Genomic DNA, 18,432 nt, shown 5'->3' on the forward strand with positions numbered 1-18,432 from the left:
AGCAGGAAGGAACTCAAGAGTGAGCTGACAGTAAAGTGAAAGCAAGTCTATTAAGAAAGTAAAGGAATAACCCCTTTTATAGATCAGAGTGCTCTAGAATAATGGATGGTCTTGGATGGTGGACAAACAGGGACAGGGACAGTTAAATTGGGAGCCTTTCTTACAACCTTGATGGGTTTTTTCCCCCCAAGTTTCCTTCTCCACTGAAATGCCACACCAATGCTTGTTGGATTCATGAGGTGGCCAGACCAATGTGTTGTTTGTTTTTTTTTAAGCTTCCCTTGAGGGAATAAATGGTAATGGAGAGAACTATTTAACAAGGTCCTGGTTTCTCTTGCAACACAGTAGCTAAACTTGCCTGCTTTTATATGCATTTTTGTAGGGATCGGCTTGGTAGACAGTATTAGCAGAGAAACGACACCTTGATCTTGGTTTGCAAGCCCTTCTCCCATCAGTCCTAGATTAGGCCCTGTTCAGCCATGCAGGGGTGTTGGTTTATGCGTGCTGCAGCAGTGGGCATAATGAATATAATTTACCCAGTGGACAAAGGTGTGTACCAAGTGAATTTAAATAATTGATGTGGATTGGCCAGTAGCTAAGAAGTGGGCTTTTAAAGAGTGTTGAAGATTGAAAGGTTTTTTTTTTTTTTAAAGAAAAAAAATCTATTGATTGTAGATAATGAAAAGCCAGGGTTTGCCCTCTTCATGTCTACTCTCCTTCCAAATAGTTATATCCAAAACTGTTTTTCCCTCTCCCCTACCTTGTCCCCACTATTAAAATAGAAACAGGGATTGATTAATGTCCCGCTCCTGAACACATGTAAAATCTGTACAAAAATATCTTCTGTGAAAATGATTTGTAATCTGTAGACTTATTACCTGGGAGATGTCTTGATGTAAAATCCCATCCTTTGGGTTGTGGGTTTTTTGTTTTCTCCAAATAAATCTGATCTTTAAAGTTCAAAAAAAAAAAAAAGAAAGTAAAGGAATAAAGGAAGGCTACTCCATAGGCAGAGCAGCGGCATGGGCTGCTTGACTGAGTAGACTTACGGTTATTTCTTGATTATATACTAAACAAGGGATGGATTATTCATGAGTTTTCTGGGAAAGGGGTGGGGAGTTCCCGGAACTGAGGGTTCCTTCCCTTTTTAGACCACATAGGGTAACTTCCAGATATTGCCATGGCATTCATAAACTGTCATGGCCCTGGTGGGAGTGTCTTTTGGCATGCTAATGAATTATAATTAGCATATAATGACCAGTGAGGACAACCAGAGGTCACTTTCATTGCCATGTTGGTTTTGGCAGGTTTTGTCCAGCTTCTTTTTTTTTTTTTTTTAAATTATTATTATACTTTAAGTTTTGGGGTACATGTGCACAATGTGCAGGTTTGTTACATATGTATCCATGTGCCATGTTGGTGTGCTGCCCCCATTAACTCGTCATTTAGCATTAGGTATATCTCCTAATGCTGTCCCTCCCCCCTCCCCCCACCCCACAACAGTCCCCGGAGTGTGATGTTCCCCTTCCTGTGTCCATGTGGTCTCATTGTTCAATTCCCACCTATGAGTGAGAACATGCGGTGTTTGTTTTTTTGTCCTTGCGATAGTTTACTGAGAATGATGGTTTCCAGCTTCATCCATGTCCCTACAAAGGACATGAACTCATCATTTTTTATGGCTGCATAGTATTCCATGGTGTATATGTGCCACATTTTCTTAATCCAGTCTATCGTTGTTGGACATTTGGGTTGGTTCCAAGTCTTTGCTATTGTGAATAGTGCCACAATAAACATACATGTGCATGTGTCTTTATAGCAGCATGATTTATAATCCTTTGGGTATATACCCAGTAATGGGATGGCTGGGTCAAACGGTATTTCTAGTTCTAGATCCCTGAGGAATTGCCACACTGACTTCCACAATGGTTGAACTAGTTTACAGTCCCACCAACAGTGTAAAAGTGTTCCTATTTCTCCACATCCTCTCCAGCACCTGTTGTTTCCTGACTTTTTAATGATGGCCATTCTAACTGGTGTGAGATGGTATCTCATTGTGGTTTTGATTTGCATTTCTCTGATGGCCAGTGATGATGAGCATTTTTTCATGTGTTTTTTGGCTGCATAAATGTCTTCTTTTGAGAAGTGTCTGTTCATGTCCTTTGCCCACTTTTTGATGGGGTTGTTTGTTTTTTTCTTGTAAATTTGTTTGAGTTCATTGTAGATTCTGGATATTAGCCCTTTGTCAGATGAGTAGGTTGCGAAAATTTTCTGTAGGTTGCCTGTTCACTCTGATGGTAGTTTCTTTTGCTGTGCAGAAGCTCTTTAGTTTAATTAGATCCCATTTGTCAATTTTGGCTTTTGTTGCCATTGCTTTTGGTGTTTTAGACATGAAGTCCTTGCCCACGCCTATGTCCTGAATGGTATTGCCTAGGTTTTCTTGTAGGATTTTAATGGTTTTAGGTCTGACATTTAAGTCTTTAATCCATCTTGAATTAATTTTTGTATAAGGTGTAAGGAAGGGATCCAGTTTCAGCTTTCTACATATGGCTAGCCAGTTTTCCCAGCACCATTTATTAAATAGGGAATCCTTTTCCCATTGCTTGTTTTTGTCAGGTTTGTCAAAGATCAGATAGTTGTCTGGCTTCTTTACCGCATCCCATTTTATCAGCGGGGTCTTTGTGACCTGTACCTTGTGAAACCAGTCCTGCCAATCTCCTGTCTCATCCTGTGACTAAGAATGCCCGACCTCCTTAGGTCTGAGGCCCGACCTCCTTAGGCTGCTGAGATGCAGCCCAGCTGGTCTCAGCCTCATTTTATTCAGCCCCTATTCAAGATGGAGTCACTCTGGTTCCATTGCCTCTGACAGCACAATCATAGCTCATTGCAGCCTCACTCTCCTGGGTTTGAACAATCCTTCCATCTCAGCTTCCTGAGTAGCTGGGACCACAGGCGTGGGCTGCTACATCCAGCTGATTTTTAAAAAAAAAATTATTGTAGACACAGGATCTCACTATGTTGCCCAGGTTGGTCTTGAACTCCTGGGCTCAAGTGATCCTCTCATCTTGGCCTCCCAAAGTGCTGAGATTACAGGCACCAGCCACCATGCCTGGCTCCTTTATAACCTCCACTTATTCATCTAGAAAATAGGTACAGGCTGGGCGTGGTGGCTCATGCCTATAATCCCAGCACTTTGGGAGGCCAAGGCGGGCGGATCACCTGAGGTCAGGAATTTGAGACCAGCCTGGTCAACATGTTGAAACCCCGTCTCTACTAAAGATACAAAAAAATTATCCTGGCGTGGTGACGGGCACCTGTAATCCCAGCTACTCTGGGAGGCTGAGGCAGGAGAATCGCTTGAACCTGGGAGGCGGAGGTTGCAGTGAGCCGAGATCTAGTCACTGCCCTCCAGCCTGGGTAACAGGGCGAGACTTCATCTCAAAAAAAAAGAAAAGAAAAGAGATACAGCAGTAGTTTCTCATAGGGTTGTTGTGAAGATTAAATAAGAAAGGTACAATATTTAGCTCAGTGACTGGCCTGTGAGTCCTCAATACATTTTAACAATTTTTATCAGTAAACTAAGGGGACCACCAGGAGCAGGGGGCACCTCAGATTTGCCCTGCCTTTCAGATTGAGAACCCTATTTATCAAACTCCAAGTTTACAATGCACAAAGTAGGGGCAGTTCCCTCCTTAGAGAATAATTCCTGACTTGGTTCCTTCAAGTAGCTGGTTTTCCCCAAGACCTTCAATATGTGACCCCATTTAATAAAAGTATCTACTGACCTTCACTTTCTTAGGGACCTAGGTGTTGGGCGAAAATACCCTTTTCTGCCGACTCCCTGCCTGCAGTGGATTTCCTTATCTGTTGCTTCAGGTAAGGGAACAAATGCAGAATTTGAACGTCCTCATAGTTCCCTCAATGCTGCAGGTGGACAAATAGGCTAAGGCCCCTGGCCCAGCTGGCAGAGGTAAGGAGCTGCCCGCCCGCCCAGCTCACGCTGCGGCAGAGCCCCCAGCCGTCGCCTCCTGCCGCCCTCGCCTTTCCTGCAGGAGCCGTCCCGGCGCAGGCTTGCTCACCAGCGCCGCCCCGTGGTAAGACCGCAGATCTGCGGAAGAAGGCCAGCCCTGAACCGCAACTGCACTCAAGCCCTTCCATTACAGTTACACGGATTTTTTGCCCAGCGCGGTGATGAGTGCCTGTAATCCCAGCTACTCTGGAAGCTGAGGGGAAGGATGCCTTGAGCCCAGGAGTTCAGAATCAGCCTGGGCAAAATTGCGAGAGAAAAGAAAAAAGAAAAAAATAATGTCACAGGTTTCCTGACCCTAAACCTGGACATTAGCCCAGGTCTCACTCTCACCAAGCCCTCTAAAGAACTCATTCCATCAGATAAGTGATCAGATGAATTATTCTACCTCCATACTATGAAATCCTATGTCACCAATGAAATTAATGTGGTGTATAATCTCCAAAGGCAATGAAAAAAAGAACAAATTAATGTAGTGCCTCTACATACACTGTATCAGAATATCTTACATGAAAAAAGTCAAAGAACAAAGCATAAGTGTAATTTTTTTTTTGGCCAAATTTTAAAAACAGGGAGGGAAATATATGTATGTGTATACAAAGGCACCAGCAAAGTCCTGCAAGGTCTGTGTCTAACTCTTATCGTGTGGAAAAGGAAGGAAGGAAGACAGGAGGGGCCCGAGGCAGTTGCTTACGCCTGTAATCCCAGCACTTTGGGAGGCCAAGGTAAGTGGATCTCTTGAGCCCAGGAGTTCGAGACCAGCCTGGGCAACATGGCAAAACCCGGTGTCTACAAAAAATATAAAAATTAGCCAAGCATGGTGGCGTGTGCCTGTAGTCCTAGCTACTCAGGAGGCTGAAGTGGGAGAATCACTTGAGCCTGGGAGGTTTAGGCTGCAGTGAGCCGTGATCACGCCATTGCACTCCGGCCTGGGCAACAGAGTGAAACCCTGTCTCCAAAAAAAAAAAAGGAAAAGAGAAGGTGAGGACACTTACATTTTCACATTTTATTTGATATATTTATATGTGGCTTGAATCTCTTACATTCATGCATTACATGTGCAAGTTTGAAAATAAAGTACAGGTGGATTATTTTAAAATTTGGAGGCTGGGCATGGTGGCTCACACCTGTAATCCCAGCACTTTGAGAGGCGAAGGCAGGCGGATCACCTGTGGTCAGAGGTTTGAGATCAGCCTGGTCAACATGGCGAAACCCTGTCTCTACTAAAAATACAAAAATTAGCTGGGCGTGGTGGTGCGTGCCTGTAATCCCAGCTACTCAGGAGGCTGAGGCAGGAGAATCACTTGAACCCGGGAAGTGGAGGTTGCAGTGAGCTGAGACGGTGCCACTGCATTCCAGCCTGGGCAACAAGAGCGAAACTCCATCTCAAAAAAAAAAAAAAAAAAAAAATTGGAAAGCACACAAAACAAAAAGAACAACATAAGTCTCTCTCACTGTCACATTGCTCAGTAGAAGCACTGTTAAAAGGCTGGTGCGTGTGTTTCCAGCACACACTAGGAACACTGAGGAACACTGCTTCCCCTGCTTGCCCCCAGGAGGGGGCCTGGCCAATGCCCTGGACTAGACATCTATTCTGCTGCCCAGCATCACCCACGCCACTGCCCTGCCCCACCCTGAGCCACTCCTGGAGACACCTCCCAGTGCAGGGAGTCTCCCAGAAGCTTTGGGCCAGCAGAATGCTCAGCTCCCAAGCCAAAATGCCCTTCTCTTTGTTAACTACAAAATAAACATCTCCAGGGCCTCTGGGCCACTTGCAGTACAAATGTTTATGCCTTTGGAAAGAGACAAAAAGAGAAAGACTCTTGCAATTTCTCCCTGAGCCAATGGGTGCCCAAGTTGGTAATTAACCTTCAGCAACCAGGGCGTCTGATCTTCCGCCAGCCAGTCTGAGGCAGGTTGTGGGAGTGATTGATTGGGCCTGTGCTAGAACTTGGTGATTGGTGGGCCTTCCAGGCCTTGGAATGCTCTCCGCACAGGACACTGGCTGCCTCTTCAAAACTCTAAATGAGGTACTAGGAACCCACCCCTAAGAAGGCCCCCACACTGCTGCACCCCATTCCAGATGAAGGGCTGTGAGCAGCCCTAGCGTTCATCGAACCACTCGGGGGAGCCCCAGGGCCTGCGCGCAGAGCTGGGAGGAGCAAGGCTGCTGAGGGGCAGGCACTCGGTCATCTTGACATTGACATTCACTAAACACCCTCGGACCTGGCTCCCCGCTCAACTCTACATATGGTGCCTTATTTCCTTTGACTCTCCCAGCAACCCCATGAGGTAGGTATAGTTCTATTCCCATTTTTATAGATGAGGAAATTGAGTCTCGGAGAAATAAAGTCTGTGCTGCCATCACTTAATCCTGGGTGGATAAAATCTCTTCTTCAGACAGGTGTTCCTAGCCCAAGGTCATCCTGCTGGTAAGTGGGGGCAAAGATGGACTGAACCCTTTTTGCAACTTTGAAGCCACACCTGCCCATCCCCACATATTCATATTGGAAAACTCTTTCCAGAGGGTTATCATCTTCAGGCTTCTACAGACTATGCCAAGCTCAGAGGAGCCGACCTGTGGGGCCTCCACGCAAAGATTACAGTCAGGTCTTCCCTTGGATGTAGTCAGAGAGAGCGAGTGGACAGCTCTCAGCTGTCCCCGGGACCAGAATTCCATCATGAGAGGCTGGGGGATTGCCTTCTTTCCAATGGGGGAGCTGAGGTCCAGAGAGCAGAATTCGTGTCCAAGGCCCCACCATGACTTTGTTTTTCGTTGTTTGAGACGGAGTCTCACTCTTGTCGCCCAGGCTGGAGTGCAATGGCACGATCTCAGCTAACTGCAACCTCCACCTCCTGGGTTCAAGTGATTCTCCTGCCTCAGCCTCCCGAATAGCTGGGATTACAGGCATGTGCCACCATGCCCAGCTAATTTTTGTATTTTTGGTAGAGACGGTGTTTCACCATGTTGGCCAGGCTGGTCTCGAACTCCTGGCCTCAAGTGATCCACCTGCCTCGGCCACCCAAAGTGCTGAGATTACAGGTGTGAGCCACCACATCCAGCCCCCACCATGACTTTGCCTCTGTGGCCAATGTCATGTCCATGGCTGCATGGAGCTTCCTGAAAACATGGAGGCTGGTGGCAAGGACCCGCCTTGGAAAATGGGGTGAAAGCCAATCCCCCTAGATACATTCCCTGAGCCCTTGGGCTGGGAGAAGGGCATTGTGTAGCCTCTAAGGGAGACTACAAAGTAAGAAGGGATTGCTTCCATCTTGTCGTTCCACCGTCTGTGTCGCAAACAGGCAGGTCGGGGGAGCAAACATGGCAGAGGGACATGGCCTAGGAGTCCTGTACTTCATTTCCCCTCACATTTCATTGTCCGTTACAGGTCACGTGGTCTCACCTGGATGCAAGGGCCACTGGGAAATGTAGTCTTCCAGTGGGCCAGGAGTTGTGTACAATGAAATTAGCGAATATATAGCTCGTCTCTGCCACGCTATTCAAAAGCTCGTAGTCATGTCAGGGCCCAGAATGCCTTGAGATTGTTGCTCAGCACATGAGAGCATCAGGCTGGAGAAGTGGGCTGGCCCAGTATGAGAAACACGGGTAAAACACGGGGTACCAATTTGCAATCTAGCCCCATGTGGTCCAGGTTCCTCACATGCAGCCAGCCATGGCAGTAGAGGGACAAAATGATGCCGGAGCAAGAGGCAGAGTCCCCCAGATGAATGTCAAGGGAAACCCAATAGCCCTGAAGACATCAAGGGGAGGCCACGCCAGCCAAGATTTCTGGCTCACTTTGCAGGAAAGAGGATGTGAGAGGGCACTAGGGAAGGAAAAGGGAGAACAGAGGAGAGGCGCCGACATGGGGCACGGGGCATTCTAGGGAAACTGGGCCTGGTGGGCTGGAAAGGTCTCTGCCACCAGCAGGGCAGCTTCATGGATGTGCAGCCTCTACAGTCACACAGGGCCCATCCTCACAAAGGCCCCACATTTGGCCCTAGCTGTCACTGTCTTGAAATTCTTAATCATTTTCCAAGAAGGGGCCCCATATTTTTATTTTGCACTGGACCTCACAAATTACAAAGTCAGTCCTGAGTCCAGAAGGGATCACTCTTGGTTCCAGATGGCCCCACCTCCAGGGCATGGCTGTAGCTGATGGTTATTTGCCAGCCTGGTGGGAGATGAAGACCACAGGAAATGGGTCTGGAGGATGAACGGCAGTAGTGGTCAGCTCAAGAGTGTTGATTTTTTGTTTTGTTTTTGTTTTTTGAGACGGAGTCTCACTCTGTTGCCCAGGCTGGCTCACTGCTCAGCTCACTGCAACCTCTGCCTCCTGGGTTCAAGCGATTCTCCTGCCTCAGCCTCCCAAGTAGCTGGGATTACATGCAGCTGCCACCAAGCTGGGCTAATTTTTGTATTTTTAGTAGAGACAGGGGTTCTCCATGTTGGCCAGAGCTGGTCTCGAACTCCTGACCTCAAGTGATCCACCTGCCTTGGCCTCCTAAAGTGCTGGGATTACAGGCATGAGCCACGGTGCCCAGCCAAGTGTTTTGTTTGTTTGTTTAGAGACAGGATCTCACTTCGTTGCCCAGGCTGGTCTCGAACTCCTGGGCTCAAGTGATCCTTCCTCCTTGGCCTCCCAAAGTGCTGGGATTTCAGGCATGAGCCACTGCACCCAGCCAGCCCAGGAGTGTTTTGCTCCTTAATGTTCTCAGTTGTAAACATTCAGGAAGCAAAAACAAAACAAAACCAAAGGCCAGGAGCGGTGGCTGATGCCTGTAATCCCAGCTTTTTGGGAGGTTGAGGTGGGTGGATCATGAGGTCAGGAGTTCGAGACCAGCCTGACCAACATGGTGAAACCCTATCTCTACTAAAAATACAAAAATTAGCCAGGCATGGTGGCGCACGCCTGTAATCCCAGCTACTCAGGAGGCTGAGGCAGGAGAATTGCATGAACCCGGGAGACGGAGGTTGCAGTGAGCCGAGATTGCGTCACTGCACTCCAGCCTGGGCAACAGAGCGAGACTCTGTCTAAAAAAACAAAAACAAAAACAAAAAAACAAATAAACAAACATTCAGGAAGCACAGGTTTCAGACTCTCCTTGCTAAGGAGCAAGACTGGTCAGAAACAGGTGCTTACTGGTGAGAGATTTTTCACAAACAGAGAATGATGAACTCTGCACGTGACGTGATGTTGAGGATGGCAGATGGGTGGATGAAGTCCTGGTGCCTATAAAGGAAAATGGGGACATCAGATTAAAGCAAGAGGGAGGCTAACCTCACGGGACTCTACTTATATATATGTAGAAACACTTAAGGAGACCTGGACATTTTTTGTTTTGTTTTGTTTTGTTTTGTTTTTGAGATGGAGTCTCACTCTTTCACCCAGGCTGGAGTGCAGTGGCGCGATCTCGGCTCACTGCAGGCTCCGCCCCCTGGGGTTCACGCCATTCTCCTGCCTCAGCCTCCCGCGTAGCTGGGACTACAGGCGCCCGCCACCTCGCCCGGCTAATTTTTTGTATTTTTAGTAGAGACGGGGTTTCACCGTGTTAGCCAGGATGGTCTCGATCTGCTGACCTCGTGATCCGCCCACCTCGGCCTCCCAAAGTGCTGGGATTACAGGCGTGAGCCACCGCGCCCGGCCTCATTTTTTTAAAGATAAGGTCTCTTAGCCCCATAATAGTGGAGGACTTCAACACCCCACTGAGAGCACTAGACAGATAATCAAGGCAGAAAACTACCAAAGAATTTCTGGACTTAAACTCAGCACTTGACCAATTGGACCTATTAGACATCTACGGAAAACTCCACCCATCAGCCACAGAATATACATTCTTCTCATCTGCACATGGAACATATTCCAAGATCAACCACATGCTCGGCCATAGAGCAAGTCTCAATACATTTAAAAAAATCAAAATCATACCAGCCATACTCTTGGACCACAGTAGAATAAAGACAGAAAATACTAAGAAGATTTCGGCTGGGTGTGGTGGCTCACGCCTGTAATCCTAGCACTTCAGGAGGCCAAGACAGTTGGATCACTTGAGGTCAGGAGTTCGAGACTAGCCTGGCCAACATGGTGAAACTCTGTCTCAACTAAACATACAAAAAAAAAAAAAAAATTAGCTAAGCATGGTGGCAGGTGCCTGTAATCCCGGCTACTTGGGAGGCTGAGGCAGGAGAATCACTTGAACCTGGGAGGGGGAGGTTGCAGTGAGCCAAGATCATGCCACTGCACTCCAGCCTGGTGACAGAGCAAGACTCCATCTCAAAAAATAAATAAATAAATACTTAAGAAGATCTCTCAAAACCACACAATTATATGAAAATTAAATGACTTGCTCCTGAATGATTTTGGGGGTAAACAACAAAATAAAGGCACAAAATCAAAAAAATTCTTTGAAAGAAATGAAAACAGAGACAAAAAATACCAAAATCTCTGGGATGCAGCAAAAGCAATGTTAAGAGGAAAGCTGATAGTGCTAATCGCCTACCTCAAAAAGTTAGACCTCAACTTAACCATCTAATATCACACATAGAGGAACTAGATAAACAAGAACAAACTAACCCAGAAGATAGCAGAAGAAAAGAAATAACTAAAATCAGCGTAGAACTTAATGAAATTGAGACACAAAAATTCATACAAAGAATCAGAAAAACCAAAAGTTGATTATTTGAAAGGATAAACAGGATCAGTAAACCCCTAGCTAGATTAACCAAAAAAAAAAGAGAGATCAAATAAGCAAAATCAGAAATAACAAAGGTGTCACTTGTAATAAGTGACCCCACAATACAAAAGAAATACAAAAGATTCTCAGAGACTATTATGAACACCTCTGCACACATAAACTAGAAAATCTAGAGGCAATAGATAAATTCCTGGAAACACACCATCTCCCAAGAGTGAATCAGGAAGAAACTGAAAGACTGAACAAATCAATATCATGTTCAGAAATTGAATCAGCACTGGCCGGGCGTGGTGGCTCACGCCTGTAATCCCAGAACTTTGGGGGGCCAAGGCGGGCAGATCATGAGGTCAGGAGATCAAGACCATCCTGGCTAACACGATGAAACCCCGTCTCTACTAAAAATACAAAAAATTAGCCAGGCGTGGTGGCAGGCACCTGTAGTCCCAGCTACTCGGGAGGCTGAGGCAGGAGAATGGCGTGAACCCGGGAGGCAGAGCTTGCAGTGAGCCGAGATCGCACCACTACACTCCAGCCTGGGTGACAGAGCGAGACTCCATCTCAAAAAAAAAAAAAAAGAAAAAAAAAAGAAATTGAATCGGTACTAAAAAACTTACCAGTCAAAAAAAGCTTTGGACCAATTAGATTTACGGCCACATTCCACTAGATGTACAAGGAAGAGCTGCTACCAATTCTACTGAAACTATTCCAAAAAATCAGGTAGGAGGAACTCTTCTGTAACTCATTCTATGAAGCCAGCATCACCCTGACCTCAAAACCTGGCAAAGACACAGTGAAAAAAGAAAGCTTCAGGCCAATATCCCTGATGAACATAGACACAACAATCCTCAACAAAATACTAGCAAACTGAATTCAACAGCACATCAAAAAGTTGGCCAGGTGGTGGCTCATGCAGTAATCCCAGCACTTTGGGAGGCTGAGGTGGATAGATCACTAGAGGCCACAAGTTCGAGACCAGCCTGACCAACATGGTAAAACCCCGTCTCTACTAAAAATACAAAAAAATTAGCCAGGTATGGTGGTGCATGTCTGTAATCCCAGCTCCTCGGGAGGCTGAGGCAGGAGAATCACTTGAACCTGGAGGTGGAGGTTGCAGTGAGCCGAGATTGTGCCACTGCACTCCAGCCTGAACAACAGGGCAAGACTCTATCTCAAAAAAAAAAAAAAAAAAAAAAGATTAATTCACTATGATCAAGTAGGTTTCATTCCTGTGATGCAAGATTGGTTCAACATGCATGAATCAATAAATGTGATTCACCACAGAAACAGAATTACAAACAAAAACCATCATCCCAATAGATGCAGAAAATGCTTTCAATAAAATCCAACATCCTTTCGTGATAAAAACCCTCAAGAAACTAGGCATCGAAGGAACGTACCTCAAAATAATAAGAGCCATCTATGACAAACACACAGCCAACATCAGAACTGAACTGGCAAACACTGAAGCATTCCCCTTGGAACAATAAAAGCAATCCCGGCTGGGCACAGTGGCTCACACCTGTAATCCCAGCACTCTGGGAGGCTGAGGCAGGTGGATGAACTGAGGTCAGGAGTTCAAGACCAGCCTGGCCAACATGGTGAAACCCCGTTTCCACTAAAAATACAGAAAATTAGCTGGGCGTGGTGGCAGACGCCTGTAATCTCAGCTACTCAGGAGGCAGGAGAATTGCTTGAACCCTGGAGGTGGAGGTTGCAGTGAACCAAGATTGTGCCACTGCATTCCAGCCTGGGCAACAAGAGCAAAACCAAAAACTCCGTCACAAAAAAAAAAGAAAAAAAAGCAATTCCATTATTGGGTATATATCCAAAAGAAAACAAAGTATTATACCAAAATGACGTAGGCACTTGTGTGTTCATTGCAGCACTATTCACAAGAGCAAAGACAAGGAATCAACGCAAGTGCCCATCAATGGTGGATTAGATAAAGAAATCGTAGTACATATACATTGTGGAATACTACATAATCATAAAAAAATGAAATCACGTACTTTGCAGCAACACGGATCCAGCTGGAGGCCATTCACAAGTACATAAAACCATAAACATTGGGTACTGATATGGTTTGGCTCTGTGTCCTCACACAAATCTCATCTCGAATCGTAGTCCCTGCTTGCCGAGGAAGGGACTTGTAATCCCCACGTATTGAGGGAGGGAAGGATTACGGGGGCAATTCGCCCCGCCCCGCCCCGCCCCGCCGTTCTCGTGATAGTGAGCGAGTCTCGCGAGATCTGATGGTTTTAAAAGTGGAATTTTTTCCTGCGCCGGCTGTCAGGCTCTCCTGCCACCTTTTCCCTTTTTGCCTTCCGCCAGGCTTGTAAGTTTCCTGCGGCCTCCTCAGCAAAAAATGCGGAACTGTGAGTCAATTAAGCCTCTTTCCTTTATAAATTATCCAGTTTCAGGTATGTATTTCTTGTTCTGTGTTTTTGAGATGGCGTTTTGCTGTCATCGCCCAGACTGGAGTGCAGTGGCGCAATCTCGGCTCACTGCAACATCCGCCTCCCGGGTTCAAGCGATTCTCTTGCCTCAGCCTCCCGAATAGCTGGGATTACAGGGGCCACCACCACGCCCAGCTAATTTTTGTATTTTTAGTAGAGACAGGGTTTCACCATGTTGGCCAGGTTGGTCTGGAACTCCTGACCTCAAGTGATCCACCCGCCTCAGCCTCCCAAAGTGCTGGGATTACAGGCATGAGCCACCACGCCCGGCCTCAGGTATTTCTTTATCACAGTGTGAGAACAGACTAATACAGGTACTCAGGGACATAAAGACGGCAACAGTAGACACTGGGGACTACTAAGGGGGGAAGGGAGAGAAGGGAGTAAGGGTTGAAAAACTCACTCTTGGGAACTATGCTCACCACCTGGCTGATGGGATCATTCATATCCCAAACCTCAGCATCACGCAATACACCCATGTAACAAACCTGCGTATGCATGCCCTACATCTAAAATAAAAGTTGAAAAAAAGTCGAGGTCTTGCTATGTTGCCCAGGCTGGAGTGCAGGGCCCATTCACAGGTTGAATCATAGCACACTGCAGCCTCAAGCCGCTGGGCTCAAGGGATCTTCCCACCTCAGCCTCCCGAGTAGCTGGGATTACACGCACGCATTGCTGTGCCCAGCTGAGGACCTTACATTTTAAAAAGAACAGTCCAGATGTAAGAGATTTACAAAAGCAGGATATCAATTAACTAGTCCAAAGTGGAAACGGCTGTTGACTATGGTGTGGGGGCCTTCTTGAAGTCAAAGAGGAATCTGGACACACCTGGCAAACTGATGGGACCAGTCCTTTGCTGTATTGGCTGGAACGGTTGAAGGAGAGAAGGAACCTGGCACGATGATCTCAATCTGGTTACAAAGCATGATTCCAGAGAAGGTTGATTAGTAACAGCGCCTTGCTATCATTTATTGAGCACTTACTGTGCTGCAGGCATTGGACTACACACATGCATTTGTCATCCTTTGCCATGTAACAAACTATCCAAAAATTTACCAGCTTAAAACAAGGAACTGGAAGCCGAGGCAGGCAGATCATGAGGTCAGGAGTTCGAGACCAGCCTGGCCAACACAGTGAAACCCCGTCTCTACTAAAGATACAAAAATTAGCTGGGCATGGTGGCAGGTGCCTGTAATCCCAGCTACTTGGGAGGCTGAGGCAGGAGAATCACTTGAACCCGGGAGGCAGAGGTTGCAGTGAGCCGAGATCGCGCCACTGCACTCCAGCCTGGGCTACAAGAGTGAAACTCCGTCTCAAAAAAAAAACAAAAACAAAAACAAGGAACTATGATTATCCTGAGTTTCTGTGGGTCAGGGATTCAAAAGCAGTTTAGGCCAGGCTTGGAGGGTCACACCTGTAATCCCAGCACTTTGGGATCAAGAGGCCAGGAGTTCGGCCAGGCGCGGTGGCTCCCGCCTGTAATCCCAGCACTTTGGGAGGCCCAGGCAGGTGGATCACAAAGTCAGGAGTTCCAGACCAGCCTGGCCAGTATGGTGAAACCCCGTCCCTACTAAAAATACAAAAATTAGCTGGGCATGGTGGTGCGTGCCTGTGGTCCCAGCTGCTCGGGAGGCTAAGGCAGAGGAGTCACTTGAACCTGGGAGGTGGAGGTTGCAGTGAGCTGAGATTGTGCCATTGTGCTCCAGCCTGGGCAACGGAGCGAGACTCCATCTCAAAAGAAAAACAAAAAAAGGCCAAGAGTTCAAGACTGGCCAGGGCAACAGAGCAAGACCCTATCTCTACAAAAAATTTAAAAAAATAGCCAGATGTGGTAGTGTGTACTTGTAGTCCTCTGGAGGCTGAGACGGGAGATTCCTGGAGCCCAGGAGTTCAAAGGTACAGTGAGTCACGATTGTGCCACTGCACTCCAGCCTGGGTGACAGAGCAAGAGCCTGTCACAAAAAAAAAGTAGTTCAGAAATCATACTCTGTCATTTTCACAACATCCAATTGGTACAGAGGCCAGCCCTATTCAGTATGGGAGGTGACCGTACCAGGGCATGAAGCCAGGAAGTGGGGCTCATTGGCCACACTCTCATCTTGGAGGCTGCCGCCCACCATGTGTTACTTCATGATCCTATTCAATAATCACAACAGGCTAGTAATAATTTTTCCCCTACTCAAAAGAGGGAATTTTGCTCAAGACCAAACAACTAAGAAGTGGCAGTCCTTGGATTTGAACTCCACTGTCCTTGGCTATGTTGGAGCTCTATGGCATGCAGAGGTGATAGCACAAGGACTGATAGAAGTGTCCCCTGAACCCCATTCGACGCTGGACTCCAGGCGGCAAGATGTTGTGTTTCTCTCCTTCGGCTGGGTCCCCAGGGGGACTGGCATCTTCTCTCAGACTCTCACACAGGTCAAGGGGATCTTAGGCCCTGGGAGGGCGCCAGTTAGCAGGGGGAGAGGAAAGAGCTGCCTCTCTCCTGTCACTCCCCATTTTGCCCCAAGATGAGGGGCTGCCATTCAGAATGGGTCAGGTTCCAGGATAGTGACTGGGTCAAATTTGCTGGAAGGCAGGGTCACTATCAGAAGACCTATCCCCTCACCACACACACACCACATGTGTGCACACATGCACACACAGGTGCAAGCACACAAGTACCCATGCACACATCACCCACATGCCCACGCACCATAACATGCACACACATCCACACACATGCACACTCCTCCTAGTCGTCTGCTTCTGAGTGACCAGATGGCTCTTTCCCCCCCCCCCCCACAAATACGTATTGAGCACCTGCTAGGTGACTGGTATTCTGCTGGATGCAAAGGACACAGGGCATGGTGTCTGCTCGTGTGGAGCCTGTGGTCATGTACCCTGCTGGACAGCTGCCTTTCCGGGGGTCACTTCTGCTCCTCACATCTGCTGGGGCTCATTGACTTCTTCCATATGGTGTTTGGGCACAGGCATGGGGAGGTCCCCCTAGACCTCGAGTCTAAGCCTCGAACTCTGGCCCACTTTACAAAAGCCCAAATTAAGGAACTGATCATCCGCTTATTAATAGTTTAGAACCTTTAGAGTATGTTACAACCTGCAGAAGTTACAGAAACCCAGCCTCTCTCAACTCTTTTAGTCACAATGAGATGGAGCTTTCAGAAAATCAAGAGACCAAGATCAGGCCGGGCGCGGTGGCTCACACCTGTAGTCCCAGCACTTTGGGAAGCTGAGGTGGAAGGATCACTTGAGCCCAGGAGTTTGAGACCAGCCTGGGCAATATAGTGAGACCCCATCTTTCAAAAAAAAATTAGCCTAGTGTGGTGGCACATGTCTGTAGTCCCAGCTACTCAGGAAGCTGAGGCAGGAAGATCGCTGCTGTCCAAGAGTTCAAGGCTGCAGTGAGCCATGATCAGACCACCGCACTCCAGCCTGGGTGACAGAGTAAGGCCTTGTCTCAAAAACAAAACAAAAGAGACCAAAATCAGTCAAATGCTTCTTACTGTTCTCTCCCTCCGTGTCTAGGGCTGTACTTTCAGACACCACTCATTGTCCTTCCTGCCTTCCCAGGCAATTCAGGACTCTGCAGTGACATCACTCATCTGGCCTCAGGGGCAGCCCAGAAGTATCTGACCATAGACACAACTAGGCTCCGTGGGCATAACTGGGTGGCAACTTCAGAGGGCAGAGGGGACACCTTCATTGCCTCTCCTCGCACAGAAACGGTGGGCTCTCTCTGGCCCAGCGTGGTGGTTCATGCCTGTAATACCAGCGCTTTGGGAGACTGAGATGGGAGGATTGCTTGAGCCCAAGAAGTCGAGGCTGCAGTGAGCTATGATCACACCACCACACTCCAGCCTGGGCAGCAGAGCGGGACCTCGTCTCTAAGAAGAGAAAGAAAGAGAAACGGTGTCCTCTGCACAGCTGGTCAGAACTGTGTGACTCACTTGAGGCAGGACTGAGAGTGACATCCAGTTGCACCTTTCTCACCTCCTTTGGGACCCTCGGGGGTGAGTTGCCCTTTGTCCTCTCTTGGAAACAGCACACAGCAAGCAACCACAAAACCAGAGTGGAAGGAGGGACTTCCCACCGGCATCCAGCCCTGGTGCCATGTTTTATCATCTGGAACGGTTGTGAAGCCTTGTGTGACTTGCTGAGGATCAGCAGTCACCATGGTCTAATCCCAAGAGGGACTCATCACCCAGCGACCTCTAAAGGCCCCAGGCCCACTGTGGTTTTTTCTAAGAGGCTCCCAGAACCAAGTGGCACGTTGGTTTCCTGTGCGTCTGTGTCTTTGTGCCTGTATCTTGCTGGGCGACTTCACAGGAAGCAGGATTTGGGCATTCCCGAAGCTCCCAGCTGGACACCACTCGTGAGCGCCACATCCCATGATCACTTCAACCACAGGCCTTTGACATCACCATGTGGCAAGGCACCCAGCAGAAGATGAGGATGACGGGTGTTGCCAGATGGATGCGTACCTGGTGGATGGCCCACACACGAAGCCTCGAGACCCTCAGGACTGGCCATATAATCTGCAAGGTCCAGTATGAAATGAGAATAAGCAGCCCGCACAACTGGGCATAGTGGTTCATGCCTCTAATCCCAGCACTTTGGGAGGCCGAGGAGGATGGATCACTTGAGGCCAGGAATTCGAGACCAGCCTGGCCAACATGGCAAAACCCATCTCTACTAAAAATACAAAAATTAGTTGGGCATGGTGGCACACACCTGTAATCCCAGCTACTCCGAGACTGAGGCACAAGAATCGCTTGAACTCGGGAGGCGGAGGTTGCAGTGAGCTGAGATAACGCCACTGCACTCCAGTGTAGGCGACAGAGTGAGACCCTGTCTCAAAAAAAAAGAAAAAAAAGAGAGGCTGGGCACGGTGGCTCACGCCTGTAATCCCAACACTTTGGGAGGCTGAGGCGGGTGGATCACCTGAGGTCAGGAGTTTGAGACCAGCCTGGTCAACATGGTGAAACTCTTGTCTCTAATAAAAATACAAAAATTAGCTGGGCATGGTGGCAGACACCTGTAATCCCAGCTACTCAGGAGGCTGAGGCAGGAGAATCGCTTGAAACTGGGAAGTGGAGGTTGCAGTGAGTCAAGATCGCACCATTGCACTCCAGCCTGGGCAACAAGAGTGAAACTCTATCTCAAAAAAAAAAAAAAGAGCGAGAATGAGAATGAGCAGCGCCCATTGGAAAACTATGAAGAATTTCAAGACAGCAACAGCAGAGCATTAAATGGAGC

The 18,432-nt window shown here is 47.7% G+C and overlaps 1 protein-coding gene across 1 annotated transcript in view; it reads left to right on the top strand.

Moving 5' to 3' along the window:
• KREMEN1 (kringle containing transmembrane protein 1) overlaps positions 1-18,031 on the top strand; it is a 98,499-nt gene extending 80,468 nt beyond the window's left edge. The window contains exon 10 of the mRNA XM_003258040.2: positions 16,747-18,031. Coding sequence (XP_003258088.1) covers positions 16,747-16,809 — 63 coding nt within the window. The 3' untranslated portion in view covers positions 16,810-18,031. The remainder of the gene's footprint in view (positions 1-16,746) is intronic.
• The last annotated feature ends 401 nt before the right edge of the window (positions 18,032-18,432 follow it).

Source organism: Nomascus leucogenys, chromosome 7b, assembly GCF_006542625.1.
Source record: "Nomascus leucogenys isolate Asia chromosome 7b, Asia_NLE_v1, whole genome shotgun sequence".
NCBI classification, from domain to species: domain Eukaryota; kingdom Metazoa; phylum Chordata; class Mammalia; order Primates; family Hylobatidae; genus Nomascus; species Nomascus leucogenys.